The following is a 27,971-nucleotide window of genomic DNA, read 5'->3' as shown; positions in this document are numbered from 1 at the left end:
GGAGCTCCCTTCAAGCATACATATTTTTTTTTTTTTTTTTTTTTTTTTTTTTTTTTTTTTTTTTTTGTTTTTTTTTTTTTTTTTGTTTTTTTTTTTTATCGACACTTCACCAAACTCTACTTTGCCTCGCCAATCTTCCGTGGTATCTACTTCATCAGGTGCTTTGGAGCACAGCTTGTCGGCAAGGCGTCATTGGTGTCTCTCAAAGAATACATCAAAACTGTACTCGAAAGAATCGACCACAAATCTATCAAGACGACATTGTCCACTGGCACCGATGGAGACCCTTTGGAGGAATTCTGGCAGAAAGAGTTCTATCGCGCAGCACGTTCAGTCATGCCCGATGGCCATAACATTCATCCAGTTGCCGGCCACGATGATTACTTCATCCCCTTGAAAGAGCAAGCCCCGACGTCCAACCCTGTGGAGGTGAATCGAGCACAGAAGAAACAGAAGCGATCACTGGCTGATACCACTCATCAGAAGACCACGGAGGCATTGGGCCTGATGGACTTCTTCGTCAACACCGGTCTCAACTGGGGCATCGAGTTGACACKAGAGGGAGATGAGCTTACAGGTCACCTCAATCGCTTCCTCCCTGGTGGCCTGTATTATCATTTCAAGAACAAGCTCACTGATTACTTGGTCCTTGACTTCAGGTCCGTCTCCAGGAGAATTGGCATCATCCAGAATCCCCCATCCAATGTTGAACACCTCTGGCACATCTCATACTCCGACAAGACTGCTGAGCTTATCGTAAAGCCCCATCTTGGTCAAGAATTCTCTTTGAAGTTACGGAGCAACATCACTGACGACGTGATATCAAACCAACAGAAAGTGGAAACTCCGCTCTCTGCTAAATAAACAGAACTCACCTCTCTCCAACCCACACCGGTGAACAATTGGTGAACAGTTGGTGAACTATCGGAAGTACGTGCTGACCATCGTGATGAGTACTCTCCTGGTAACACTCTCGGGCGTGCTGAAACAACTCTCCTGGTAACTCTCTTGGGCGTGCAAACTGTTACAGCGCTAACTGGTCCGAAAGTAGAATAATAGTAGAATTACAAAAATGACCTTCTTTAATTAGGATTAATTAAATTCTATTATTTTGAACTTCTAAACTCTATTTCTACTACAATTCTACATTGATTAGACAGATACTCATTTTCCAACGTGCTCACTGCTATGGCGGTGACAGGTACTGAAAGTAGAATTGTAGTAGAATTAGGAAAACAACCTTCTTTAATTAGGATTAAAGTATTTCTAATATTTTGAACTTAAAGTCTCTATTTCTACTACAATTCTACATTATTGATACGGATACCTTTTTAAAAGAAGAAGAGTGTATAAAACTATAGAGCGGAGAATTTGGAAGTAGGGAATGAAGGAGCGCAAGCTCCGTAATGGGAGCGAAGCCAGCGGCGATGAGTCATCCACACACATGTCGCTGGAAATGCTCCCGATACTGAGGGTTTGCGAATCCTGCGTAAGGTCAACTTTGTGAGCGATGGAGGGAGTTGGCCTGGTACAATGTTAAGCGAATAGTCCAAAGGAAGTTTGAGTTTGAGGATTGATGAGGGCCACGTCCCCGACATCAGGGGTCCACCAAGGCCCTTGAAGCTGATGTACTCGAGATTCGATGGCAGTTCCCCTTGAGCTGGAACACCAGTACAAAATCCATATTGTAGACGTTTGAGTGATGATGGTGCCATGTCCTTTGTTAGACATTGAAACCATCCAGGTAGGATCAACGTCTGGAGTGATTGAGGCAAGGATCCTGCAACGATGAACATCTCATCAGGGGGACTAATCGATGTAGGCAATTCCGATTGATCAAACTCGAGATAAGTAAGTGATGAAGGAAGTACACGAGGAGCGAGCATCTGTTGGAAGAACGATCCAAAGGTCAGGGATAGGAGAGACTCTGGAAGAACGCCGGGCAGCAGCACTTGATCGAAATTTTGGCCAAACTCCAGAAGAGTGATGGACTGTGGCAGTGTGCCTTGCTCCAAAGGTTGGTCCCAATTTACGCTCATCTTGAGCTCTGTTAGTGATGATGGTAGCACGTTAGGTGGCAATGGAATGTTGTATAGCCTACCAAACCACAACCTAGTGATGGTCGGTGGAAGAACGCCAGGTATGATCGCGATGCTATGAACGTAGAGTATTGTCTTCAAATTGGGAGGTAATGAGTTGGGCTGAGATAAGAGCTGGCATCCATAGATCACTCCACATTGATCGTCATTGTTGACGACATGCTCAATGCATGGCGTATTAGCGTTGAACTTGATACGTGGTACCAGCTTAGACATGAGTTTGAAGCTTCGTTTGCAGGTTAGGCCAAAGCAGAGTATGTCCAACCTAAGACTATTCTCATATGTTTTAGCAGAATGATCTGTTTGATCATGATCACAAGTTGAATGAATGATCAACTCATTGAATATCTCTCTGATGATAATCAGTGGAAGTGAGTCCATTTAATCTTTATATTTTTATATATATATGTATTAATATGATTGATCGAATGATTGAATGAATGAATCATAAATGAAATTTTTTGTAATAAGATGAATCAGTTATCTTTTGGAACTAGTGGGATGGATGTAAATGAAGACTAAATGAAGTTAACGATAAACATAGATCCACTGTACTATAAGTAGGAATCAAGTTGTTTGATCCGGATGTGGGTGGCGACCCCGTCTAAAGACATCTACCAATAGTCCTAATTGATCAATTGGATTGAGATGTACTGAGGTGACTTGTCATTAAGGGTGGAACCGAGTTCATTGTCATTATCATCCTCCAGAGTCATATAAGTTCAATAAACTTATCAATAATACATTGTCTTAAATAGACACATCTCATACTCACTCACCTCAATGACATTGACAGTACCCTCAAACACAACCATGGAAACAAAAGATGGATGTACATCTAACAAAGATCAAGAAAAACAAGCTATTTTCCAATCAACAATGGACTGCTTATTCATTCCTTTTAGTTCATTATTAAGTGTGTAATATTATAAATATACGATAGAGAAACTATTATTACTATAATAATTTCTAACAATCTCATTATTCCATTTCTTGATCAATCTATCTAAATGATTATTAGAAATCATTTTGGTGGTCAGACGAAGATGTCAGGAAGAGAATACGTTCCACCGAATTTCCAATGCCTGCCAATGATATGATTGGACTAATCAGGTCCGCACTCTTGAATGGGAAATTGGTAGCCATGATCCAAATCAACCCAGCCGGAGTAGCCACGAGAGTCCAAGCCGACGAAACCCCAAAAAGGGATACTATCCTAGATGTCACAACAGATTTGAACCGAACTCTGGCCTTAACAAGTTTCAAAAGGATCAAAGATGGACAAGATGGGGTATGGACCAACGAGAACTGGAGATTGATACCAACTATCCTCGATTTCCTAACCACTGACTTCAAATGGATCAATCACCGTCGTGCTGACCATCCTTCAAAGGACTTGGCCGTATGGATCTTCATTTACCCCTCAGGCAAGTGTGAGCAAGAGCTCAAGGCCTTCAATGGAGGCTACCCATCAGCCCCTTGACCGAACACTTTCCTCTATTTGAGTGACCTCGGTTCAGTCAACCAACATTAAATGATAGAATCAAATCCCAAGTTGACAGGAGTACATATGAGTCTGAACAGGTTTGGGAAGTGATGGCTAGGATGTCCTGTCGACACGATCAGACGCTATCCATGCGCACATACACATAAGATATTTATTGAATGTGGACATGCTTTGGTTCACTGTTTGTTTCCTCACCTCCACTCTGGATCATTAACAACATGTTCTCAAACATACCCTTCTTGCTCCTGAGCACCAGCGCCAGGATGATGCCTGCCAGCATAGCCACACCCAAAAAGATGAGCCAGTAGGAGTTGGGCGGTGTTGGATAGTCTGGATAAAAGTTGCCAAACAGCACAATGACAAAGAGCAGTCCAGAGAAGATTGGTAGCGCCAGATGGTAGAACCTGTGGAAGTCCTGTGGATGCTTGTTCTTGACGTAGAAGATCACGGCAATGTTGGTAAAGATAAAGACAAAGATCAGTGGGAGTGTGCCAATGTACGACAGGTAGCCATAGGCCTTCCATGAGCCAGTGGTCTTGAGTCCAAAGCATGCGGCAATGATGATGACAAACACTGCCTGTGCAATCGTGAAGAAGATGATCGATGCCAATGGAGTCTTGAAGCGCACAGATGTCTTGGCGAGCAGGTTGAATGATGGGTGCATGTCGGCCTTGCCCAGCGAGTAGAGTATCCTGTACATATTGTTGAAGCTCACCGTGCACACGTTGAACGTCGTGCTGATGCCTGCAATATCGATAAGATAGGCGAACCACTGTCCAATGTACTTCTTGGCAAACACGTGCATGGGCGAGTTGATCTCGTATAGTGTGAAGGCATTGCTTGGTCCCACGGCAATGATCACGGCGTACATGCCCCAGGTCATCCATGTGGATGTGATGAGGACACTGCCGACCACAGCCTGGGGGATGGTGCGTCTGGGGTTCTTAGTCTCGGCGCCTAGAATGGCAGCCGACTCAAAGCCGACAAAGACGAGGATCGAGAACACCAATCCAGTACTCAAGCCACCAAAGCCGCCGCTGTACTTGCCGACAGGTGTGAACGCCAGGGGGTAGTTACCCTCGGCACCACCCTTGGCCACGATGATGACTGTGAGCACCAGCAGGATTACGGTCTCGCAACACACCAACACCAGACTGATCTTGAGCGCTGGGTTGATACCAATGTATGCCAGTGAACCGATTAGTACCAGTACGATGGCGGCAAACACAACCCAGGGCACATCGGCCGACAGGTCGTTCATGAATACATCGGACGTCCACGAGCTGAACTGGATGACGGTCTGCACGGTGAGTATGCCATAGCCGACCAGCATGAACCAGCCAGTAATGAAGCCCATCGTGCCTCCGAGACCCTCGGACACGTAGCAGTAGAACGACGCCGAGCTATATATATAGTTTCCAAACGTGCTGATCGTAGATGCCATCGACAGGCAGCAAATCGTTGCCAGGATCAGTGTGAAGGGTACGTTGGCTCCAGCCACCTTGGCGATCTGGCCAACGACAAAGTAAAGTCCGCCTGATTGATTGATTGATTGTGATGGATGTGATTAGGTCATTGCCGTGGTCATGGCGTAGCCAGTCTATGTGGTCGTGTTCAAGTCAGTCACCAAACACATACAAGTTGGTCCAATGCCCGAGATGGACATGGCCAGACAATGAGTCAGTGACAGGGTATTCTTCTTGAGTTCATTGTTTATAGCTACATCGTCATCACCTTTGTTGTTGATGATGTCATTATTAACATCTCCTCCGCTATCACTATTGTTGTTGTTTATAATCATATCATTGTTTGTTGGAATGATATGGTTGTTGTCAATGTTGTCAATGTTGTTATCATCATAGTTTGCATCAATAGCAATTGGTGATAATAATGGCATTGTTGACAATGATGATGATGATGAAGAGGATGATGAGTGATTAGTTAATTTATTCATTCTTTATATATGTTGTTGTCCTCCTCCTCCACTCTAACTCTGTGTCACTCTATCTCTATCTCTTGTCGTAGTTGTTATTTGTAGGATGAAGTGTAATGTAATACTACACAACACACTATGACCAGTCATTATTATTGTGTGTTGATTGAATGATGTGTGTTCAGATCGATTGATCAATCGCACCAACACATCACCTACTCTTACAACATCATTCATTCTATCATTCAATCATTCAATCATTCAAATAGAGACATTGACTTATTGTTGTGACATACACTTCTTGAAGTAGAGGTTGAGTCTCTGTCATTACTGAAGTGTTCTTTACTATATATAAATATAAAGATGTAACTTATAAGTTTATATGTTTTAAATGTGTATATCTTTTCTAAAAAGAAGCAATGGTGAACCTGTTTGTTTTAGGTACCAACTGTTGTGAGTCCCGGTATCGGAAACAGTTTTGTCGCAAAAAATATCTTCGTTGTCGGCTTGTCAATTTGGGGTTTGACCCAAGGCAAAGCGCGACAAGGGGTATTTGTTTATGAACTGCAATGCTTCATTAGTCATGACATCCTAGTTGTTAGATTTCAAATGTACCTATCAACAAGACAATTGCACAGATAAACATATATCATTGTTTATATCATTACATTAGTGATAATGATAATTGTATATTTAACAAAGTCAACTGAGAGATAATAAACATAATCAATTAGTCATTCTTAAAAATGTTCTCAAGATGGTTTGATTAGAGTTACATGTTATCTCTCTTATCACAAATGTGTACAACAACAAAGAGTTGTCGATTTCTATTTCCAAATAAGGTAATGGCTTGATGAAGGTGGTCTTGGTGGGATTTCCCATTGTTCACAAATTTCAACGATTCAATTTAAAATCATGATCTTTGCTTGTCAAAGTGTCATCTGTCATCATCGTCTACTATCTGTTTTGTATAAATAGTAGCGGCCGCTACATCTTATCTATTCTACAACATTCAATATATCTTTATCTTAAACTCTATTCAATCACAACAACAAACAAACAAATACAATAATGCAGGCTATGATCTTTGGTGTACCAATACTCTTTGGTTGTGTTGGAAGTACTACAGCATTGGTAGTCAATGGATGGTTCAGAGACTCTGCTCTATCAACCATATCAAACGTACCGATATGTGCTGCAATGGTATTCGGTGGTGCATACTTTGTCGCAAGAGTAAGTAATGTATTCATTCAATGAATGAATGAAGTTAGACGCTAACATCATCATTATCAGTTCATGGGTACAATGAACCTATCAACAGGAGTAACAAAGGATCCAGTATCAGGTGTTGTGGTCGCTCCAACACTTCTTGGTTATGGAGCAATCACAATGTTATTCAAATCATACCATGCTCATGGAGGTGTTGGTGTACTTGGTGCTCTGTTTGGTTTGGCTGGTCTATTTATAATTGGAAGTAGTATGGCACCAAGAAGATAATCAATGCAATTCAATCCAATCCAATCAATCAATCAATCACAGTTGTATATAGATAGTAATAATAATAATAATAATTTATTTGATGTGCACAGAACAGTTCTGTTGTGCATCCATATATGATTAATCGTCGTTCATCTCTGCATCCATGTCGGCGTAGAAGTCATCACCATAGTTGTTGTCGTCCAATGGATCAATGTTGTCAATGTCGGCCAAAAGGTTACCAATGTTGTCCATCAGGTTCTCGACCTCGAGTTCCTTGGCCAGCTGTACCTGCGCCTGATGACGTCTCCACACTCGCTGGATGCGCAGTGCTGCTTGCTCATGTACCTCGGTGTACACTCCGTGTTGCTCGGGTGTCGAGGCGATTGATGGGACCGATGTGGCGGGGCTCGGCTCGGCGGAGCTGATTGAGCCGTTGGTGGTCAGTGGCGACACTGGGGGCGGTTGCTTCTTTGGTGTGGCCAGTTGCTCACGCTGCTTGACAATCTCGTAGATCTCCTTGAACTCTTGTAGAATGTAGTCATTCTCGTTCTCATCACCAAATGATACTTCGGTGATCCTCTGTTTGGCGCTGCTGCTGGCTTCGCCATCCAGTCCAACTGCGGCGGCAATTGGTACGTTGATGTTGCTCGCGTCTCCCTCGCCCTCACCCTCGCCAGGTTGCTTGTTTTCATCGGCGGCGGCAGGGTCCTTCTCCTTGCCCTTGGTTGAGGCGGCCTTCTTGGCTGCTGCGGTTGCGGCTGCCGTGGCCCTCTTCTCCTTGGCGGCAATCTTCTTGGCCTCCTTCTTCTCCTTGGCCTCCTCCTTCTTCTTGTCCTCTGGCTTCTTGGGGTCCTTCTTCTTGGCTTGACGTCTGCGCTTGGCCACGACGAACATACCGACGAGAAGACCGGCAAACAGGACACAACCAACGACCGATCCAACAATGATCAGGATCCTGGTCAGGTTGCTCTTGGCGCGGACACGTCCTAGCAATGCAAACTGGGTCAGATGGTTACATTGACAGACGACACGGCCACTACGGAACTCAGTAGTACAGCCCTCGCTGGACCAGAGAGATGTGGTGTCATCCCACCAGACACACTTGTAGTCGTGATCATTCGGGTATTGTCCAGCATCGATAACGATGGGCTGATCGGCCTCATGGTATGCGATCTCTTGATTGTGTTCGTCCTGGAAGTTGAAAGCGAATGCGTTACGACTTATGTACGTGAAGCCATCGGCCACCTTGGTATCAAAATGTGGGTTGCCCTCGAATGTGATGTACTTGGCGCCCACCTCCTCGACGGTCTTGACACGATCGGCAACCTTGGTCAGGAAGCCCGGAGCAAAGTAGAACGATGGGTCGTCCGACTGGCCCATGGCCAGGGCACCCCTCGGCGTTGAGTGCCAGAGGATCACGCTTGAAGATTGAGATGGTGACGCCCTCCTTGCCCATGATGATCGGCTCCTCACCGTTTGTGGCACGGTATAAAAGTGCAGAGGCAATGTTGTCGGCAGTGACACTGAGCGTGTTGGACACATTGAGTGCGGTGTCCTTCATGCTGGCGTCCAACTTCTTGAGCTGCTTGCCAAGTTGGGTAGTTGACGTTGCTGACCACGTTCACTGATGAGGTGATACCAGATGGCAGGATCGGGTTCTGGATGTAGTTCTCAGTGATCAGACGCATGATGGCCAGGGCATTGGACAGATGTTGGGGTGGCACCACCTGGTTGATGTGCGTGGCCAGGTCGAGGATGTCAACCACTGATGTCATGCCCTCTGGCGTGTAGGTCATCTCCTTAGTGCTCATCATGTTGTAGATCAAGTTGATGGCCGATGTCTTGATTGAGCTCACAGTCTGAGAGACCTGTGCGTCGGAAACGAGCTTGCCAGCGCCTGCTGGTGGCAGGATGCTGTTACCCAAACGAATGGCGAATGTGATGTCATACAGGTTCAGATTGTCCTTGGTGACGAGGTCTGTGATGAATGACAACACCTTCTCCTTGTCGTCGGCAGATGGCTGAGCCACAGAGATGGAGGTGGATGATGACGATGCTGCACCGTTTCCACTGATTGCGTAACCCTTGACCTTGATTTCTCCTGGGGGCAGGTAAGTGCTGATGGTTGGCGAGGGCTGACGCTCACCAATTGGGTACTCCTGAGGGTCGGCACCAATGCTATAACGGAAGCTGTAGCCAAGGATGCCAGAGTCGGCGGCCCAGTTCTTGCCCAGGGTGACCTCGTACTTGTCAAACACAGTTCCATTGGTGGCATTGGTCTTGATCATGCCACCGGACGGCACGGCCTCTGTGCGGAACGTGGTTGAGGCCTGTCCTGTCATATTGGTAAGCTTGTCCATGACATGGACGCTCACGGTGTACATTGTGCTGGCGCCTAGTGCACCAGACTTGAGAGCCAGGTTGCGCTGGTTGGTGGGTGTGGCGTATGGTTGGTCCATCTTGAGCTGGCCGGCGTCCATCTTCCAGTCGAATGTCAGACGCGAGATTGGGATCGAGTTGTTGACTAGGATGGACTTGAACACGAGCTTCTGGCCGGGGTCGATATGCTTGGGAAGCATGCTGGTGTCGATCTCAACATTGATGGTTGGAGTGTCGGTCACAATGATTGATCGAACCGCACTGGATGCGCGCTTGGGGTCATCGCTTGGTGTCGCAGTAACCTTGAAGGTGTAGGCACCAACTGGCAGCTCACTGCTGTTGAAGCTTACGATTGGCTCGGAGGGCAAGCTCAGGGGACAATCTGATCCATCTGATGAAGTGCAAGTCCATGAGTACTGGAGGTTGCCTCCATCAGGGTCGCTCGATTGTGAGGCATCAAGTGTGACTGTCTGTCCTCTGCTAACAGTCTTGTCTCCACCCTTTATCAATGTGTAGACTGGAGTCTTTCGGACATTGACCTTGATAGTAGCTGTGGCCTTCTTGTCGGCGGCGGCAGTATTGAGTGTGAACACGTATGATGCACCTGGCTTCAATTGGTCGGATGGCACAAACAATGTCTTGCTGTTGGTCTGTCCCAATGTGAGTGGCGGTGTGACTGTCCATTGGTAGGTGATCTTGGGGTCCTCACCCGACGAGACACAACTGGTGTACCATGCCTCAGCCTCGATTTGAAGATCATTCTTGCTGATGGTCATCTCGTGTGGGCCTTCGATCATTGTGTGCAAGCCATCTCCGGCGACAACATTGACTGTGACGGTGGAGTTGTCCTGCAGGCCGATGATGTTGGTGACGATGAGCTGGAATGTGTAGGACGAGCCAGCTTGGAATGATGAGTTGGAGATGACGAGGGAGGCATCCTTGGTGCTCTGGACGATGGACTCGAGCTCACTCTGGTGGTCGGGCGCCGACACTAACTTCCACTCATACTTGAGATGACGACCGGAGCCAGGAAGAGAGTATCTTGCGTCCAGGATCATAGGACCACAAGTACCGGTCTCAGTTGGGGCCTTGATAACAGCAAGTGGTGGCAGACGGTCCTTCACTTTAACCTGTGTGGACTCTTGATTGTTCAACTCACCATCAGGTGACTCGATGGTTCCAGGTAGGGTCTCCACAGTGTCGCCAACATCGATGGATGCGTCACTGCTGGGAGTAAGTGTGAGCGTGTCGTTGTTGGTGAAGGTACAGACTGGCGATGAACCCAAGATGTTGACGGTACCCGGTGAGAAGAATGTGTTACACGCAGATGAGCCTGGCTTGACTGGGCCAACTTCTGTGCTGAAACGACATTCAATGTTGCCAGCGCCATCCAGATCACACTCGGTGAGTGTTGGAGCACGGTCGGCAACGTAGGTGAAACCGGCAAACAATGTGCTTGGACGTCCTTTGGACCAGATGATGACGTCCACAGTCTCGGGGCCAAAGCCCTTGGGCGTCACACAGTACAGTTGACGCGAGTTGACCATCTCGACCTTCTGGCATGGATGTTGGCCAAAGAAGATGTTGGCAAACTGACAATCAAAGCCTGAACCAGAGATGAGGACTCTGGTACCACCACGCACGGGGCCTCTGTTGGGACTGACCGATGTAATTGTGATGTTACACGTGGGTGGGGCCAATGTGGCTGGGTCCTCCTGGATACTGGCCAGAAGCTTCATGACAGGCTTGGCATCACCACCAAAGGCGCTCTGATATGGACGTATGTAACGCATTTGATTCAGGTGCTTCTCGGTCTTGAACACCATCTGGCCTCGTGTGTCGTGCATACGGTAGTAGAGCAAGGGGTCAGGTGCAACTATCATGCGACGGCCATCAATTGCCAGCTTGGCAAGCAGTTCGTGGTCCTCCAGACCGACGCCGACCTCCTCCGTGAATCCGCCTGCATTGTCAAAGACATCGCGACGAACAAAGAAGTTGGCATCACCAAAACAGTTCTTGAAAAGGCCGACTGAGAGTGATGGACCCAATGGAGCCCATTGGCGATCGATGGGAGTGTTGGCATCGGGCTGGTCGACTGTCATGATGATCGAGTGAGGTGCAGTGACGACATCGGCCTCAGTATGCTGAGCAATGCGCACATAGGTGCTGAGGGCTTGTGGATAGGCGGCATTATCATCATCCAGGAAGTAGAGATATTGACCGCGGGCTGCGCGTGCAGCTGTGTTTCTGGCCGCACCAAGGTAGCGATTAGCTGTGCGGATCAGCTGCCAGCCTCTGGACTTGAAGCTCTCGTCCAGCTTGTCAAGGTAATGCAGAGCCTCGGTTGTGTTACTTCCATCGTCCACCAGGATCACCTCATAGTTGGAATAATGTTGCTGCTCAATGGATACCAATGCTTGATACAACAACTGTGGACGATTGTAGTGAACAATGCACACGGAAACCAATGGCTCCTGTTGCTCACTGCTGTCCTCAGTGCTGGCTGCCAACATCCTCAACTGTTGGTTCTCGAGCGATGCGTAGAAGGACGTCCAGTACTGAAGGGACTTGTCGGCGGTGAAGGTTGGACGAGCGATGGTGACGCCCTTCTTCATGGCGGACGACAGCTTACGCAACAGGAGATATGGCTTGACGTCGAATGTCACGTCATCTCTGTCACGTGCATCAATGAGTGGGATCATCGATGGTGTCGAACTGGCAATGAATGGAATGCCACGGTACAAACACTCATACAGAGTGTAAGGCGCGTTATCTTCAAGTGATGGGATGATCTATGTTGATTGATTGAGTGAGTGAGTTAGTGAGTGAGTGATTGAACGAAACGAATGATATGTTGAGTTTGTAATACATACAGCCAGACGACCAGGCTTGCTCAGGTAGTCCAAAGCCTCCTCGGATGTCTTGTCAGCGATGAACTCGATCTTGAAGGGCCAGCGCTTGGCCCTCTCTTTGATGTACTTGTTGGAGGACACCTCGTCGATGTGTGAGGCGCGACCAAGGAAGGTGACGCGAATGTTTCGCAGCTCAAACGTGCTGCTGTCGTGTCGGGCCAGCAGGTCAAGTGCGTCGGCCAGCAGCACGACACCCTTTCTCTTCTCCAGTCTACCAAAGAAAACTAACTCTTGGATCGGCTGCGTGGTCCTGTCCTGCTGCAGGTGATGCTTTGTGGCGGAGTCCTCTGAGACAACTGGCGCAAGGAAGGGGAGCAGTGAGAGGCGCTCCTGAGGGATGAGCCAGCCCTGCTTCTTGAGCCAGTCGACAATGTAGATGGAGGGCGTCCACACATGGTCTGCGTACTCGACTGACTTGCGCTCCATGTAGTCGAGCTCAAACTCAGACTCTTGTGTGGCGCCATGCTTGCGGTTCGACTGGATGACCCATGCCGAAGGACCGTGCAGACCGACTATAAGACTTGTGGAGGCAAAGTGTTGGCCACTGTGCTTGGCCAGACATGTGTAGTAGCCCATGCCCTCAAAGTCGGGGAAGTGCACCAGGTCGTACTGAGTGTCGCGCAGGTATTGATAGACACGGTACGAGCGCTTGACTAGATGCGGGTTGTCCAGGACGACCTGCGAGGGCGGCAAGCTGACCAATGTTATGCCACGTCTATCCCTCAGCAATGTCTTCCACTGAGTGAAAGACATACGATCGGTGACCTCATCACTGGCATACACAACGGTGACCTCGTGACCTCTTGCCACAAGGAAGTCGGCCAGAATCGAGTAGACCGTTCCAATACCAGAGGTTGAGTAGAGACCTTCAAAACTGGACACTACAATAGCAATGTTCAGTTTCTTTTGTGGCAACGTTGTTGTCGATGTAGTTGTTGACAAACTGTTGCCTTCACTATGTTCCTTTTCAATGTTGTTGTTGTTATCATTGTCTTTGTTATCGTTGTTTGGACTTTCAAATGGGAACCAATCTTTGTTGTTTGGAGACGAGTTGATGAATTAGTTAGCGATAGCATGGGATGGGATGTCTGGCGCACTTACTCAAGTCCAAGGACTGGTTGTTATTAAAGTTTGATTTATACTGTATCGCATTTAAACTCTTTGTTATATCCCATATGGCCTTGTCATAACTAAAGTCCAAGTTGTTGATATTTCTATTGTTGTGTTGAAGTGTGATTGATTGTGTGAATGATCAATGTCGTTTTACCTGATTTGGAAATGTCATATTATCCTTGTGTGTATTATATTATCATATTTATACATACTTTAAAATATAGTCATATTCCTCTCGTAGTGACTTGATGTCTGTTGTAGTGACTACACTGTTGCTTCGACTGAACCTGGTTCCAAGACTACTGGCTGAGGTTGTAGTCACAGACCATGTAGCCAGGACAACTAGGCAACAGCATATATATATGAAATATTTGTTGTTGAAGGAGGAGGTGTATCCTCCTTGCTTGAGTGTACCTAGCATTTGATATAGTTTGTTGTCCAACTACTTCTCTATCTATCTCTTGTGTGTCTCTCTCTCTCAATCTGTCACACACTCAGTCAGACAGGATTGTTTGTCTCTCTTTATCTATAAAGCTATAAAGCTAGTAATGGACAGTTGTCGAGGTAAGAAGTCTGAGAATAAGTGGATAATTATCCAATGCGTAGTGTGAACAACAATATGCTTGTAGTGAGGTTGTCCATCCAGACCAGTCAGTGACGGAAGATGCGTATGTCCGGTCACCTCACGACCAGTCATTCTACTACTTGGATGGGACGTGGGTATGGAGGGGTGTTGTTCCATGATGATGGCAATGAACAACCCACATATGCATATGCAGAGAGGACATATGTTTGATAATAATACTGGACAAGCATAGTACATATCAATCAATACTTTGGTGAATGAGTGTGTGGATGGATAATCATCGGCATGCCACATGTGAGCTGGATGGTTCAGCAACCATTCCTATCAGTCTGTCGTTTAGTTGAGTTGAGTTGAGTTGATGCGTGTGTTTGAGTGTTGACCATAATCGACAACACTTCCAAATCAAGTTATTATCTCAATCTGTTTGTGTGTGTGTGGTGAAAGAAAGTGTGTGTTTGTTTGAGTGATGGATGACTGACGGTCGGTCGGCTGGTGTGTGAGTGGTGAGTGGTGATGATGATTGTCGACAACCAGTCTCTCTCCTCACTGAGATAGTTGTGTGATTCACAGAATATGACACTATATAGTGTCATTTGTAAATACAATACTTAGGGATTGTGAACATCATCATTGTAATTATGATGAGCTCAATCAATCCCAAGGGGTTTATTGGGTCAAAGGGGTTCATTCCATTGGATGACGGGATGAATGATTTGGTCCAATATACATACATATGTGCGCGGCGAAAGATAAGACAAAGACAAGACAACCTGGTGTTTACCAGCTGTTACCCTTGTCATGAGCTTGCTTTACTTGAGCACGCTCGGCATCAGACTTGGGAACCATCTGGGCCACCTTGAGGTACCACTCCTTGGACTTTGGCCAATCCTTCATGCCATAGTATGTATCAGCAATGAACAATCCGTTACGGATGCGAATGGTGCTGGTCTCGACGGCGTCCGACTTGAGGAAGTAGTCCAGTGCGTCCTGGAACGTGCACACGGGCAGCGCGCCAAACAGGGCGGTGGCGATGGTGCGCTCCACCCAGCTGATGTTGGCGATCTGGTAGTAGAAACGGCCCATCAGATGCATGGTGGTCGGGTCGCTTGGGTTGAGCTCGAGCGAGCGCTGGATGTGATCGCGGATCTTGAAGGCGTTGGCGATCTTGTCCTTGGTGGGACCGTGGTCACCCAGACTGCTGGTGATGATGGCCCACCACTTGTGCAGTGGTGCGTTGGTCTCCTCCAACTCGAGTCCTCTGTTCACAAGTGCGATGGCCTTGGTCAATATCTCGACCTTGGCTGGTACATCAGTCAACGACTCGTAGCGCTCAAAGTATGAACGCACCACACGCCACATAATATTGACCTCCTCTGGATGTGATGCCAATGACTCCTCCATAAAAGTGAACAGTGCGGCGAACTCTGATCTCTCATACATCTCATCGGACTTTGTAATAATCTCTTGTACTGTTGCCATTGTTTGTATCTGTATATTTGTATTTATCTGTATGATATATTATCTGTAGTTATAATATTATGGTGAGAATATATTTATTGTCAATGTATATAAAGAATCCATCATTCACTCATAGCAAATACACTAACATGGGGCTAGCAAGGACCATACTCTTCCTTTTTGGGCCATTCGGCACATTTTGCAACTTTTTGAACCGAGTTTACGCCCTTTGCCCCTCGTTTGGGCTCCGAATATCCCCCCATGAAATTGAATCAAAAAGATTCATTCAAATCTGATGGGTCTAGACTGAATGATGTTCGGAAATTTCCATAATCTATAAGGTTGGTCCTACCCTTGCCCTTGACTTTGCCTTGACCTGGTAATTGTTGACATACATAAGGTAACATTTAATAATACAATGTGCTTGCTTTGTGATGGGAGGGAGGTTGCTGGACCTGTTCGATCATTGTGTCACACAATGCGATGTCAATAGAACTCTTGCTCGATCGTCTGAAGCAATGAGGTCGATGGTGGTAGCTGCTGTTGTTGCTTTTGTACATTGGATTTGGACTCTTTCCACTTGTTGAGAAGGTCTATCTCACTGATGCTCTGTTTTGATGGTGTTGACTTTGATGATGCGCTTGATGATTGATCTTTGACTGAGGTGATCGAGAATAATGAGTTCTCGCCTGGACATTGAAGTCTGGCCAGGAATTGATCGCATGATCTCGGCAGCTTGTGTATCCAGAGATCCAGAACGTTCTGGAACGATGCCAATACACCGGCGTTGGACGAGCGGAACTCGAAACGGGCCTGTATGATCTTCTTGTGGTAGTAGTCGGCGGGCACCGGCTTGTCCATGCCCGTCACAGTGAAGCACAGCTGGTCGTTGAACCAGGTCGACGCCGAGAAGGCAAACTGGAAGTTGTGCTCGTCGTAGTAGCTCGTCTCCACATTGTGGAAGGGGTAGTGCAGCAGGCAGCTGTTGATGAGCTCGCGCGTCACATTCTCGCCCTCAAACACCACGTCCACCTGGAAGGCGGCTTCGAAGCGCGGCCATTGCTGCAGGAACTGATGCTGGTTGTACTTGAAGGGGATGAGGAACTGGTTCCAATCGAGTATGTAGTCCATGCATCGCGTCTCAATTGGCACCATTGTGACTGGTGCCGGCTTGTTGCCTCTTGCGCTCTCCACCTCGCTCATGCCACTTGGGTGATTGTACGTGACGGAGAATGTGACGGCGTTGTGATCGAGGCCGGTAACAGAGAGGGGCACTTCAAAGCTGTACGACTTCTCGGGCAACAGCTTTGCGATCTGATGCTTGCATTGTGTGAGTGGGTGCGGGAACTCGAGGTGGCCAGTCAGTCCGAGTGCCACGGTAATGTTCTTGAGAGGGAATCGCACGTTGTTTGTAACGGTGACCTGCAGCGAGATGGTGTGGAGTGTTGGATGCGCAGTGTGTATCACCTCGACCCAGACAGGGTCACCGCAGCCACTGACCAGTGCGGCCTCCTTTGAAGGGCGGTCACGTATCGACGAACCATAATGCACGCCAGCCAGGCCAGTGATGGCTTTCTTGCATTCGTAGGCAAAGATATCGGAAGCTGATCGCAATGAGATGGCACTCTCAATGAACTCGATGGGAAGACAAAAGGCAAAGTCGAGGTTGGCAGTCGCGAAAGATGGAGTGGCGCGCAGCTGTGGAACTGTGAGAGCCTTCTTGACAAACTTGGCGCGCGACACCAGACCCTTGTTGGCGGGATATGTGTTGACGAGGTCGTCCAGAGTTCGGAGGACAATAGTCTCGGCTGAGGGCACTGTGGCGCCTAGGAGGTAGAGACACTCGAGTGCGCCTAACCAAAAGGCCGACAGCGGGTGAAGATTGGCTTGCATTGCGCGTGCATACATTGGTACGCCCATCACCATGTCGCGAACGCTTCCGTTGAACTGGGTGAAGCGAGCCTGGTTGTCCAGGAAGAGGAATCGTAGACGCAAGATGTTGGCCAGCAGCATCGAGTCGCTCTGCTCATACACCTTGTTGCTGGGCGACTTAAGCAGGTGCTGGGCGATAAGGAACACTGATTGTAGACTGATGTAGTCTGATGGGATCTTGACGATCTGTTCAAGCAGCTCAGAGCGCAGAAGGGACACCAACTTCTGCGAGTGCTCCGACTCTTGGGTAGTGTGCAGCGTGACGCGGCACAACCAGTCCACAAAACGGATACAGTACTCCTGGGCGTACAGACGCTCGACAGGCCACAACACACACTTGAGGCACACCTCGGCAATGTTGAGGGCGACTTGATGCAGGTAGAACAGTGTTGTGGTCTTGGACATCTGTGAGGAGGACGATGATCCAGAGATGCCACTGCCGCTGCTGCCCATTGGTGGCGATTGCTGCTCGTCTGTTTGTGATATGCTACGCGACAGGACGTTGTGATGGCTCGCTACCATGGACACAACGATCTCCTCGCGGAAACTACTGCCCTCGTCTTGAAGCGTGGACACCATCCACTGATCGGTCATCAATGGTCCAAAGAGGTTGGCCTTGCCCGTGGATGTTACGTAGCGATCGATCAACAACTCAAATGTGCGGATGAGGTAGCTGACACGCTGGTTCGAGTCGGTGATGGACTTGATCGAGGGGAAGATACGTACGAGTGTGGCCAGCAGCAGGTCGTCGTTAAGCATTGGCAGTACGCCCATGATCGCCAGCAGGATGGGTAGTGGGTTGAGCGTGACACCCTCGCGGCGCAACAGGCCGACGAATGCGGTGAGCACGGGTTGGATCCACGTGTCGTTGTGTTGGTTGGCCTGTGTGAGCAGGAGGTCCAGCACAGCCTTGCCCACCGAGAAGACGAGAGCGTCGTTTGTGGAGCCAAGCAGGCTGAGGAAGTGGTCGACGAGGTTGTTGACGATGTTCTGTGGCGACGTCAGGGGCTTCTGTTTGGTTGAGAGGCGTGGCGCATCGGTTGTAGGCCACAGGGGCACACCAGCCGCGCGTGATATAGTGTCGGCCAGATAGGCCAGTGTGTTGACGGCGACGTGGCGCATTGACATCTCAATGTGCTCGGAGCGCGTGAGCAGCACGTCAAAGTGATCGACCAGTTTGGCGGCCACATTGTCTCCATGCACCGACAGTGCCTGGCGTCTTGCCGGGCTGTTGTCAAACTCGTCGGTATGCGACACTGATCTCGAGATCTCTGAGAACAGCGTCGAGACGGCATTGAACGCCGCCTGGTACACGGATGGTAGCTGCTCGTCCAGCAGCTTCTCAACTATCAGGTCCCAGCCCGTGCTGACAAAGCTCTTGTACTGCAGCAGTACGGCCTTACGATAGAACAACAGGGTCATCAATGTATCGAGGGCTGTTCGACGCACCGCCTGATTAGCGTGGCGTACCAGATGTCCAAAGTCTGCGTTGCCGACCATCAGTAACTCTGTCAACAATGGTGATATATGTGGCAATGACTTTAGAATGCTAATGACCACCTCTACATCATCGCTCTTCAAGTCCTTGACAAGTACAGGTATGGCCTGTGACCTATTTAATGATGATCATCATGAGTGAGTGTCTGTGTGAGTGTTGCCGTCCCCCTATCATTCATTAATCATCTGGTGACATGCATGACATACCATTCATTCTGAGCAGCCTTGCAACTCTTTAGTATGTTATATGACAGTATCTTTGCTGTCTTATTATCGCTATCACCTATACACTATATAAATGATCAACAACAACATCGTGTCAATGATTGATCATGATTGATTGATTGATTGAACATGATTGATTGTTTGATCGATCGAATGAGTGAATGTCCAATGATATCATACCTTGATTAGTGAGTTAAAGAACAATGTTGGATCACGTCCTTGATTGACCCAGTTCAAGTTGAGCTTCTGCAGACCGCTCATCTGCTTGATAGGGTCACTGCTATTAAGTTCATCTTGAATCTCTATCTCCATTTCTTTGATGGTAATGTTGTACTTTTCTAAGTCACTACCAACAACCTATATATCTAATTAATCACTACAATATATATATCTATTTATACACGAAAGAAGTAGAGATATTGAATGAATGATGTGAATGAGTGGTGATCAAAAGACTGATGAAGGGTTTGAAAAGCCCATTTTGGATGTTTTTTGATGGTTCTTTGATTGACAACTTCAAGTAATTTGATTGTCTATCTATCTATCTATCTATTTGTTTGGTTGTTGTAACTTTAGTTATATAACTTCTCTCTCTCTCTCGATTAATAATATATAAGATGGGATTATATGATGATATAAAGGAAGAGGATAGTGTATTGACTTCATCATCAGCCACTAATGTCCAAACTACAACATCAACTTCAACATCAAGTAGTATGACCCAGGATAAAGACTCATCGTCGTCATCAACATCTACAAATACACCTATTACATCAGTAAAGTTACCGCCAAGATTATTACAAGCATCACTCAAACGACCTACCACAACATCATCCACTTCACAACCGATCACTAAACAACCAAGGACCTCGGCCTCCGCCTCGACCTCGACTTCGACCTTGGCTGCATCACCATCATCTACTACGACCTCAACAACAAACAAACTATATCAACCTCACCAACCTCACCAACAACAACATCACCAACATCATAGTTCATCATTTTCACAACAACAACATCAACATCAACATCATCAGCGTGATGATGAGGAAGAGGAGGTATTGGACGAATATAATCCATTCAAACCGAATGATTATGAAGAGTATCTGAAGGAGAAGAAACAGATGCAAATGGCAAAGCTGAGAAGAGATGATGACAGGAGGCATGATTCATCATCAAGGGGTCATCATCATCAACAACATCAACAACAACAACATCAACATCATCATCACAACACATCTTCTGCATCTTCATCTTCATCATCATCATCATCGTCATCGTCATCATCTAGAACAACACATTATACTGAAGATACTACTGGAGATGATGCATATCAGAGAAGGGCAAGAATGAGTCAGGGCATGTCCGAACAGCCCACCAGCGACACTCATCAGCGCATGTCCCGTGATCGACACAGTTCCAGCGCACCAACAAAGATATTACTGCTCACTGTATGTTGATCGTTTGGAGCGGACATCGATCAATCATGATCACACTAACTAATGCATGCATATACATCTAGAACATCATATCAAAGGAGGACGTTGACGAAGACCTTAACTCAGAGATGAAGCGCGAGTGCACAAAGTATGGCCGAGTGCGTACTGTACTTGTGCATATTGTTAATGGCAGACAGGTGCATCCGGACGACGCTGTGCGCATCTTTGTACATTATGAGACGGTTGATGAGGCCAAGAAGGGTCACTCACAACTAAGTGATCGATACTTTGCAGGACGAAAGATCAGAGCGACATACTACAACGAAGACATGTTCATTGATGGCCATTTGGATTCATAAATAGATGTTTATTGTACAGTAGATGGCATGGATGGCAATTAGAATGGTACCATTCCAATCAATCAATCAATCAATCAAAGATGTCCTCCACATCGGCAACAGTACTTGGTGTTACCGGCGTTCTCATAGCGGCAAGATAGACAGGTCATTCCGTCACCCTTCATGGCGCCAGAGGCATCAAACTTGGAGTTGGCAATGGCGTTGGCATTAATGGATGCACTACTACTGGTTGAGACTACAAATGTTGGCAATGGCTTGGGCTTTTGCTGCATCTGCACCTGTAGCTTGGACTGCAGCGGCGAGGACGACACACCAGTGTATGGCGCATTAGGCATTGTTGAAGATTTATAACCAAGTATAAAGGATGTGATGGCACTGCTTAGATCACGAACACGATAACGACCATTGGCATTGGTGTAGTCGACTCCATCTCTTCCCAGGGATAGGCGGACAATGACCAGCTTGGGATATGCTGTGTTGCCCTCTTTGATGGCACGACAGGCGTTGGTGTGGAATACAATGTCGGCGGCATTGAAGCTGGTCCAGCCATCCAGCAACAATCTCCTTAGATGTGCTTCGCTCGTTGGATGGAAGAAGCAGTTGATGGTCTCTAGGCGACGGCCGAGTGGCAGTGACTTGTCCAACTCGTTCCTACGTCTCTCAAAGCGCTCCAGTAGTGATCGTGGTGGGGCATACTGAGCGATATTCGTAACAGAGTAAGGATAGGCAACTGGTTCCTTATACTCAGCGTCCATACTCTTGGTCCATATTCCATTTGCCAGTCTAAAGACTGATGGTGTTACATCCTTTAGTACTTCCATTGTTATTGTGTTATATATATATATTTATAAATTTAAGATTCCAGGATTGATTGGTTTGTATGATTGAATGATTGAATGAGTGGACATTGTCTGGATTTATATCCCGGTGATGGATGGAAGGTCGACGTCCATACCTCCAATGTGAAGTAATTGATTGATTGAATATCCAGGACTACAACCCATCTCTCAATCTAAGTGGACTGACTCAATAGTCCATTCGTCCAACTTAAACTCTGATCAAGATGTGTGTTGTCTTAGACATCAAACACATATAAACCCGAGTGATCATTGGGGTGAAGGTGATGAGTGTCATGTGAGTGGTGATCGTGATGAGAATGATGAGTGTGATGGGTATGATCAGTCAATCATGTGATACCCCCTCACACTCACACTTACTAAGACACAAGTACTACAAGTCAATCATCATTGGGAAAGGAATATCACCCATTACAATCACATGGATGGATGCGAGTTGATTGTTGTTGTCGAGTTTATTCATCCATCAAGACTGCCAGTCAGCCCATCCAATGGAGTGTGTTTCTTAACCTTTTAAGTTGTGTGATCGATCTACTACTATACCACATTGAGAATGAACTTGTAACGTCAGTCGCCATCATGTCTTCACTCGCTCATTATCACATGATCGATTGTGAGTGAATGAGTGAATGTATGAGTTGATGGCAGTCGATTGTCGAGGTATGTAGTAGTTGTAGTATTTTGTTGGTAGTGCGTACATGTTGTTGGCATTGGGCAATGATGATGGGGTTTGAAGTCGGTCGGGATCACTCACCAACCAGGAACGTATTCAGTCTCTATTGTCAATGCTGTAGACTTGTTGATGATGGTTGGATGCTGTTCAATCACATTGCGAAGTGCAGCTAGATCACCTTTTTCAGCTCGGGAACACTCCACTTCGAACCGGAAGAAGGATAAGTTTTGATTGGACTCAACGACCGGTGCGATTGGATCAAATACCTCGGCGTCAGAGAAGTCCAGCAGCTCGGGCACGATCCTTATCCAGAGCTGCTTGTTCTGGCTGCGTCTGATCACCTCATTGATGATGGGCACGATGGGTGGCTCCAGGTCACGCACGATCAGATACAATCGATCAGCATTGTTGAGGAATGGATACACCTTCTCGAGCACTTCAGTGGCCACCTCTGTGATATCCAAGTCGATGCACACCATGAGCCGATCCAAACGGCGACTGAATGGCACGAGGTATTGCAATGGCAGACCGTCCACAAACTTGGTATCCACGATGTTGGGGCATTGAAGTATGGTCGCTACCAATCGCTCGGCCTCCACAGGCATCTCCTCGTTGTACTCCAACGACTTGAGAGTGTTTTGCATCTTGAGATACCCTTCGAACAAGTTGTAGAAGTGTGGCGACTCGATGCGTGGACTCATTGTAGGATCGACTCCATGTTTGGTCCTGAGAGTGAGATGCTCGAGAGAAGGTGCACTGCTGGCCAGGTCGTTGAAGAAGTCATCGCAGTTGACATTGATCTCTTCAAACATTGTGCCGCAGTCCTTGATTGAAAGGCGACGCACTCCGGTCCCCAGCACAGCCAACACCTTCATCAACCTCTTGTAGATGACAGGCGAGTCAAAGTCATTGTTACGCGTCGTGATGTTCAACGTATGGATGTTTGGGTTGGCGTCCAAGAGTGCCTGTAGCACCTGTGGGACGTCATCGTTCTGGCCGCTTGGCAAACTGCACACCTCGATGCCCAGCGTCTCCAAGTTGTCAATGTCTGCGCCCTCCAACATCTGGAGGCTACACTTATTCAATGTGATGTTGGCGGTACTGAGTGATCGTGTGGCGCCACGCATCCAGGCCTTCATTTCGGCATTACCAAACGTCTCCATGATCGACATCTCTGGCCATTGTTCAGTGTGTCTGATGGTCAGCGTGGTCAACTCATGAGCCACTACACTGATGTCGCCAGTAAGATGTGGGAGTAGTTGATCATACTTGTGATACACTCCATTGAATGATAATGTTAGGGTGTCGTTCAATGATCTTACAATACTATGGAAGTCCCAGCACACTAGATCCAACGATAGTAACCAAGCCCTTCCTTGTCTTAACTCTTCTGGCAAGTAACCGGTAGCCATATGTTGGAACATCGAACATTCTTCTCTTTGATTATAATGATTCTGCCATAGTATATCAACTATATGGCGATAAATTATCTTTGGAAAGACCATTCTTAATTATGTGTTTGTGTGGAGTGATGATCAAATTAGATTGACTATCCAATGTCGGCACACTAACCCACCTCGGTACTGGTTCAGATCATGTGTGAAGACGACCACATTAAAACTGAATCATCACAATACTTGTAAGTTCTTCTTTTTAGTTTTATCAACTTAGAGGAAGGAACAAATATAAATCATATTATCAAATTTGAATCAAATATTATTCTCTTTATGTGTATGAACGAGTTGATTGATTGATTGATTGATTGATTGATCGAAAGACGGTTAAAATTCCCCCTGCCCCCCTGCCACACACTAAAGGTTATAATAACACTTTAAAGTGTGTGATGACGTAACAAGTTAAAAGTAATTAAGTGATATGTATTAAGGGGAATTGTAAATTGATTACTATTACCTTAATTGTTATTAGATAGTTGGAATATGATCAACTTAATACCAAACCTCCAAGACGTTGGAATAAATATCAATCAAACAATTAACTATAAATAAACCAACTTGGTGATTCAATTCAAATCATCAAACAAATAATATTTATTTAATTATTAACTAAACTCAAACAATATCCTAAAATGACTCTTATTGGTAAGTATTAGTATTAATCATAATCACTCTCAATTTATATTTTAATTAATATTAACATCCTTAATCAAACATAGCCGCTATGAAGAACATGACACCAACTGCCTCGATGGGTATGTCCAAGTCATCAATTGCAAGCTCCTCGATGAGCTATGGAATGCAGGGTGCCAACAGCAATGCTGGTCTGCTCGATGGTCTCACCGGTTGTCTCTCTAACCTCCATGTCAACGTCAATGCTGATGTCGACCTCAACCTGCTCGGATGTGATCTCCTCACTGCCCACGTCTGTGTTACCATCAACTAAGTGTGATCACATCGATTCAATCAACGAAGCATTTGATATGGTATTCAATTCACTTATAATATAATAAATGAAATACAAGATCCATCAACGAAAAATATAATGTCCTTTCAGAAATGATCTTCCAGGGATTAGGCAATATTGTGGTATTAATTGAGGTGGAGTAGACTTAATATGCTCTTGATGGGCATGAATCTGTTCGCGTTGGCGATGGACTCAACCTGATAGAGTGCAAACAATTCCTTCATAGTGACGTAGTAGTTCATCGTGGTGACAGACTGTTGTGTGGCGCAGCTCTTGGACACCCTCTTGAGCACCGAGGTCTGGTGAGCGCTTGGGAAGCAGTGGCCATCCTCAACCAACTTTTTGTTGAAGAAGTCAATCACACAGGCCTTGGCATTCGACACGCGAGTGCGCTTGTTGCCGCTCCAGAATGGGAGCATGGCCTTGTTGGCTGCGCCGCTCACAAGCTGGCACGCTCTCTGCCACTGATGCTTCGACACTGCAATACCTGTCTTGGTGATCTCACACTTGCTGAGTCCTTGTTGCTGAAGCTGTGCAATAAGGAATGGTTTGTGTTGCTTTGGGTAGCGATTGAGGACCGAGGCGAGTTTGCTTACCGTCGACTGCTCCTGCTGTGATGCCTTGAACATCTGTTCCAGGTACTCCTTACCATTAGTACTTCCAGAAACAAAGTCCATCGCTTCAATGAACTTATTCTTCACAGCATAGCAGCGTCTGGCAGTTGGGATCTTGTTGTCCTTGATGAAGCGTCTGTGCTGGATAAATGTAATCGCGCGCTTGGGGTTTCGTATGGCATGTTGATGATGATGATGATGATGATGATCGTGTTGTTGGATAGGATTGTATTGCGTCGTAACGATGCAGTTGTATGTGATTGATGAGTTGTATGTCGACTCTTAGAAGTTCGATTGTCTGATTTGAATTCAAAGTGATGGTTGTGTCTGGCTTGGCCGTTAGAACGAGCACAATCGACCGTTGCAACATTATTTAAATCGAGCTGTAATGGTCCAGTGTGCTCGCCCATCACGTACTCAAGCCCTATTATTAGCCTGCGTTGCTCTGATCGGGAAGGTCAGTTGTTGGAGGGTGGCAACCTCGTGCCCAGTCAACATTATCTATTATTAGGCCCTTATCCTCTGATTGATTGTTGATGTTGATGTTGATGTTGATGTTGATGTTGTTGTTGTTGTTGTTGTTGTGTGTGTTGTTGTTGTTGTTTATGTTGTCGATCGAAAGCCTCTGTCGCACTTGCTCCAAATTTGATATATATAAACTATACATGTATTTATTATAACTTCATCCAGCTTGAAGTTGATCATAATGATGTTTGATTGTGTGTTTGTCAATGTGAACTAGGTTCACTTGTTGTGTGCTTGTTGAATCGCCACATATCAGTCGTGGCTGATGGTGTTGAAGTTGTCGACGTTGATGTCCAGCCATGACCACGATCATCAAAAATCACCCATGATTCTTCACTCGTCCAAGCGTACCCGACAAGATGACGATTGTAATTGATTGATCTTCTGCGTGTCTGCTTCGCAGGTGATGTGTGGGAAGCCAATGGTCTGGAGAGTGTTGTTCAGACGGATAGTGTCAACCAGGTGATCGACGTCGTCTGCCTCGCCCAGCGAGACATGGAGGCAATAGATGGCGGTCGATCGATGGTTGGCCGCGATGATCCTTGTGATGGTAGCCAGAGACAGAGGTGTGCACCAGCAGTTATAGTGATAGAGTTGATCCACGTTGTTGAACGAATCTATGAGCAGCTGGCTGGGTTCCCAGCCATCATCCTCTTCGATTCCTTCTGGTGTGAGGAAGTTCACATTCAGCCGCTTCAGGTGACGGAGCACGGGCGGGAGACATCTGATTGGGATGGTGTCGTCCACCTCTCCTAGCCATAGGTCGGTGAGGCTGCTCTGTTGGTGTTGCACCAGGTGTTGGAAGAGAATGCTCGTCTCGCCAGTAACCTCGATATGCGGCATCTCCAATGACCGCAATGCTGTCGCCCCTCTGAGAAAGTGGACCAGGGCTTCATAGAAGACCTTGTCATTGCGCCAGACTGCAGGGCGGCTGATGCCCAACCAGAGAGACTCGAGCTGTTTGAAGTGGTTCAATCGCGAGAAGAGGGCGCCGGGTGCTACGACAACATGCGTCGAGATGCAGTTGTGTTCCCGCTCGTCGAGGATCCGCAGCTCCTTGAGTGGTAGCGCGGAGCTGTGGGATAAAGCCTCAAGCAGTTGCTCGTAGTGGTCGTTGTCTCTGCTCTCCCAGCTCAGGAGAGCGAGGAGCGAGAGCTTCTCGACGGACTTGTGTCGCGTGGCGAGCTGCCGCAGTGTGTCCAACTCTGATTCGAAGCTGAAGCCGGTGGAGAGGTCATCGTAGACAACCAACTCGAGGCACCGCAGTTGGGGAAGCGGATGGCTCAACGGCAGCATCCTGACTGGTGCGCGCAACTGTATGACGTGGTGCAGATTCATTCGCTCGAGGCACTCTGTGAAGGATCGTGGCTTCAGCCTGTTGAGATGATGCGCCTGCATTCTCAGCTCGAGAGTGATGGGCGATGTCGAGAGCAAGCAGAATGGCGAGTGGATGTGGCTGTCCAAGTACTCCGTCAGCGCATCTCCAACAAAGTGCAGACGATCGTTAGATGACTTGACGATGCTGTGAAAGTTCCAGCACACGAGCGCCAGCTGCAAGCGAGCTCTGACATGGGTGTATCTCTCCATTTCGTCGGCGTCATCAGGAAAGGGCCAAAAGGCGTCGATGATCGGCCTCCATAGCAATACAGGGAGCATGGTCACAAGTCTATCTGGTCTATATTTAATATATATATATATCGTATTAATGAATGGAGGAATATGGAGCATTGAGGGCATTGATCTGAAGAAGGCACTTGGGATCCCGAAGTTCTGAACTAAATGCCTGTGACCTGTAACCCCGAGGCAGCGAAATTTCATCGAGTTTGTGCGAGGGTATGTCCTTACACAAGGCCACTGATGTGATGTCGTTAGATAGAATTCCCGTGAATAGACAATGCAACAAGCAACAAGAGAAGACTAGAGGAGGAGTCATGTGTTCAGCGAGACTCGATCGAGCTGGGCA

General features: G+C 46.9%; 12 protein-coding genes across 12 annotated transcripts; 3 read left to right on the top strand and 9 right to left on the bottom strand.

Annotated features, from left to right (window-relative positions):
* Positions 1 to 336: 336 nt before the first annotated feature.
* Positions 337 to 861, top strand: SAMD00019534_080070 (hypothetical protein; the record flags this gene model as incomplete). Its single annotated transcript, XM_012897047.1, has 1 exon — positions 337 to 861. A coding segment is annotated over one exon (525 nt), but the record flags the coding sequence as incomplete, so codon positions are not given.
* A 437-nt stretch (positions 862 to 1,298) lies between these two features.
* SAMD00019534_080060 (hypothetical protein) lies at positions 1,299 to 2,315 on the bottom strand (the record flags this gene model as incomplete). The annotated part of the gene is made up of 2 exons (XM_012897046.1): positions 1,299 to 1,327; positions 1,445 to 2,315. 2 exons carry the CDS (start codon positions 2,313 to 2,315, stop codon positions 1,299 to 1,301), a joined length of 900 nt encoding a protein of 299 aa, XP_012752500.1.
* Positions 2,316 to 3,757: 1,442 nt separating this feature from the next.
* On the bottom strand, positions 3,758 to 5,503 carry SAMD00019534_080050 (hypothetical protein; the record flags this gene model as incomplete). The annotated part of the gene is made up of 2 exons (XM_012897045.1): positions 3,758 to 5,142; positions 5,245 to 5,503. 2 exons carry the CDS (start codon positions 5,501 to 5,503, stop codon positions 3,758 to 3,760), a joined length of 1,644 nt encoding a protein of 547 aa, XP_012752499.1.
* A 1,671-nt stretch (positions 5,504 to 7,174) lies between these two features.
* On the bottom strand, positions 7,175 to 13,341 carry SAMD00019534_080040 (hypothetical protein; the record flags this gene model as incomplete). The annotated part of the gene is made up of 4 exons (XM_012897044.1): positions 7,175 to 7,599; positions 7,687 to 8,140; positions 8,923 to 12,189; positions 12,397 to 13,341. Coding segments are annotated over 4 exons (5,091 nt in total), but the record flags the coding sequence as incomplete, so codon positions are not given.
* A 1,450-nt stretch (positions 13,342 to 14,791) lies between these two features.
* Positions 14,792 to 15,526, bottom strand: SAMD00019534_080030 (hypothetical protein; the record flags this gene model as incomplete). Its single annotated transcript, XM_012897043.1, has 1 exon — positions 14,792 to 15,526. A coding segment is annotated over one exon (735 nt), but the record flags the coding sequence as incomplete, so codon positions are not given.
* Positions 15,527 to 15,952: 426 nt separating this feature from the next.
* On the bottom strand, positions 15,953 to 19,432 carry SAMD00019534_080020 (hypothetical protein; the record flags this gene model as incomplete). Its single annotated transcript, XM_012897042.1, has 3 exons — positions 15,953 to 19,010; positions 19,103 to 19,185; positions 19,301 to 19,432. The coding sequence occupies 3 exons, from the start codon at positions 19,430 to 19,432 to the stop codon at positions 15,953 to 15,955; spliced, it is 3,273 nt and encodes a 1,090-aa protein (XP_012752496.1).
* Positions 19,433 to 20,469: 1,037 nt separating this feature from the next.
* SAMD00019534_080010 (hypothetical protein) lies at positions 20,470 to 20,918 on the top strand (the record flags this gene model as incomplete). The annotated part of the gene is made up of 2 exons (XM_012897041.1): positions 20,470 to 20,571; positions 20,643 to 20,918. 2 exons carry the CDS (start codon positions 20,470 to 20,472, stop codon positions 20,916 to 20,918), a joined length of 378 nt encoding a protein of 125 aa, XP_012752495.1.
* Positions 20,919 to 20,992: 74 nt separating this feature from the next.
* On the bottom strand, positions 20,993 to 21,736 carry SAMD00019534_080000 (hypothetical protein; the record flags this gene model as incomplete). Its single annotated transcript, XM_012897040.1, has 1 exon — positions 20,993 to 21,736. A coding segment is annotated over one exon (744 nt), but the record flags the coding sequence as incomplete, so codon positions are not given.
* Positions 21,737 to 22,525: 789 nt separating this feature from the next.
* Positions 22,526 to 23,860, bottom strand: SAMD00019534_079990 (hypothetical protein; the record flags this gene model as incomplete). Its single annotated transcript, XM_012897039.1, has 1 exon — positions 22,526 to 23,860. One exon carries the CDS (start codon positions 23,858 to 23,860, stop codon positions 22,526 to 22,528), a length of 1,335 nt encoding a protein of 444 aa, XP_012752493.1.
* Positions 23,861 to 24,534: 674 nt separating this feature from the next.
* SAMD00019534_079980 (hypothetical protein) lies at positions 24,535 to 24,848 on the top strand (the record flags this gene model as incomplete). The annotated part of the gene is made up of 2 exons (XM_012897038.1): positions 24,535 to 24,547; positions 24,622 to 24,848. 2 exons carry the CDS (start codon positions 24,535 to 24,537, stop codon positions 24,846 to 24,848), a joined length of 240 nt encoding a protein of 79 aa, XP_012752492.1.
* Positions 24,849 to 24,994: 146 nt separating this feature from the next.
* SAMD00019534_079970 (hypothetical protein) lies at positions 24,995 to 25,546 on the bottom strand (the record flags this gene model as incomplete). The annotated part of the gene is made up of 1 exon (XM_012897037.1): positions 24,995 to 25,546. One exon carries the CDS (start codon positions 25,544 to 25,546, stop codon positions 24,995 to 24,997), a length of 552 nt encoding a protein of 183 aa, XP_012752491.1.
* Positions 25,547 to 26,341: 795 nt separating this feature from the next.
* SAMD00019534_079960 (hypothetical protein) lies at positions 26,342 to 27,664 on the bottom strand (the record flags this gene model as incomplete). Its single annotated transcript, XM_012897036.1, has 1 exon — positions 26,342 to 27,664. One exon carries the CDS (start codon positions 27,662 to 27,664, stop codon positions 26,342 to 26,344), a length of 1,323 nt encoding a protein of 440 aa, XP_012752490.1.
* Between the last annotated feature and the right edge of the window lie 307 nt (positions 27,665 to 27,971).

Source organism: Acytostelium subglobosum (assembly GCF_000787575.1).
Source record: "Acytostelium subglobosum LB1 DNA, scaffold: scaffold16, whole genome shotgun sequence".
In the NCBI taxonomy this organism is placed as follows: domain Eukaryota; phylum Evosea; class Eumycetozoa; order Acytosteliales; family Acytosteliaceae; genus Acytostelium; species Acytostelium subglobosum.
Note: the sequence above shows the minus strand (reverse complement) of the source record. Positions and strands in the feature narration are given on the sequence as shown.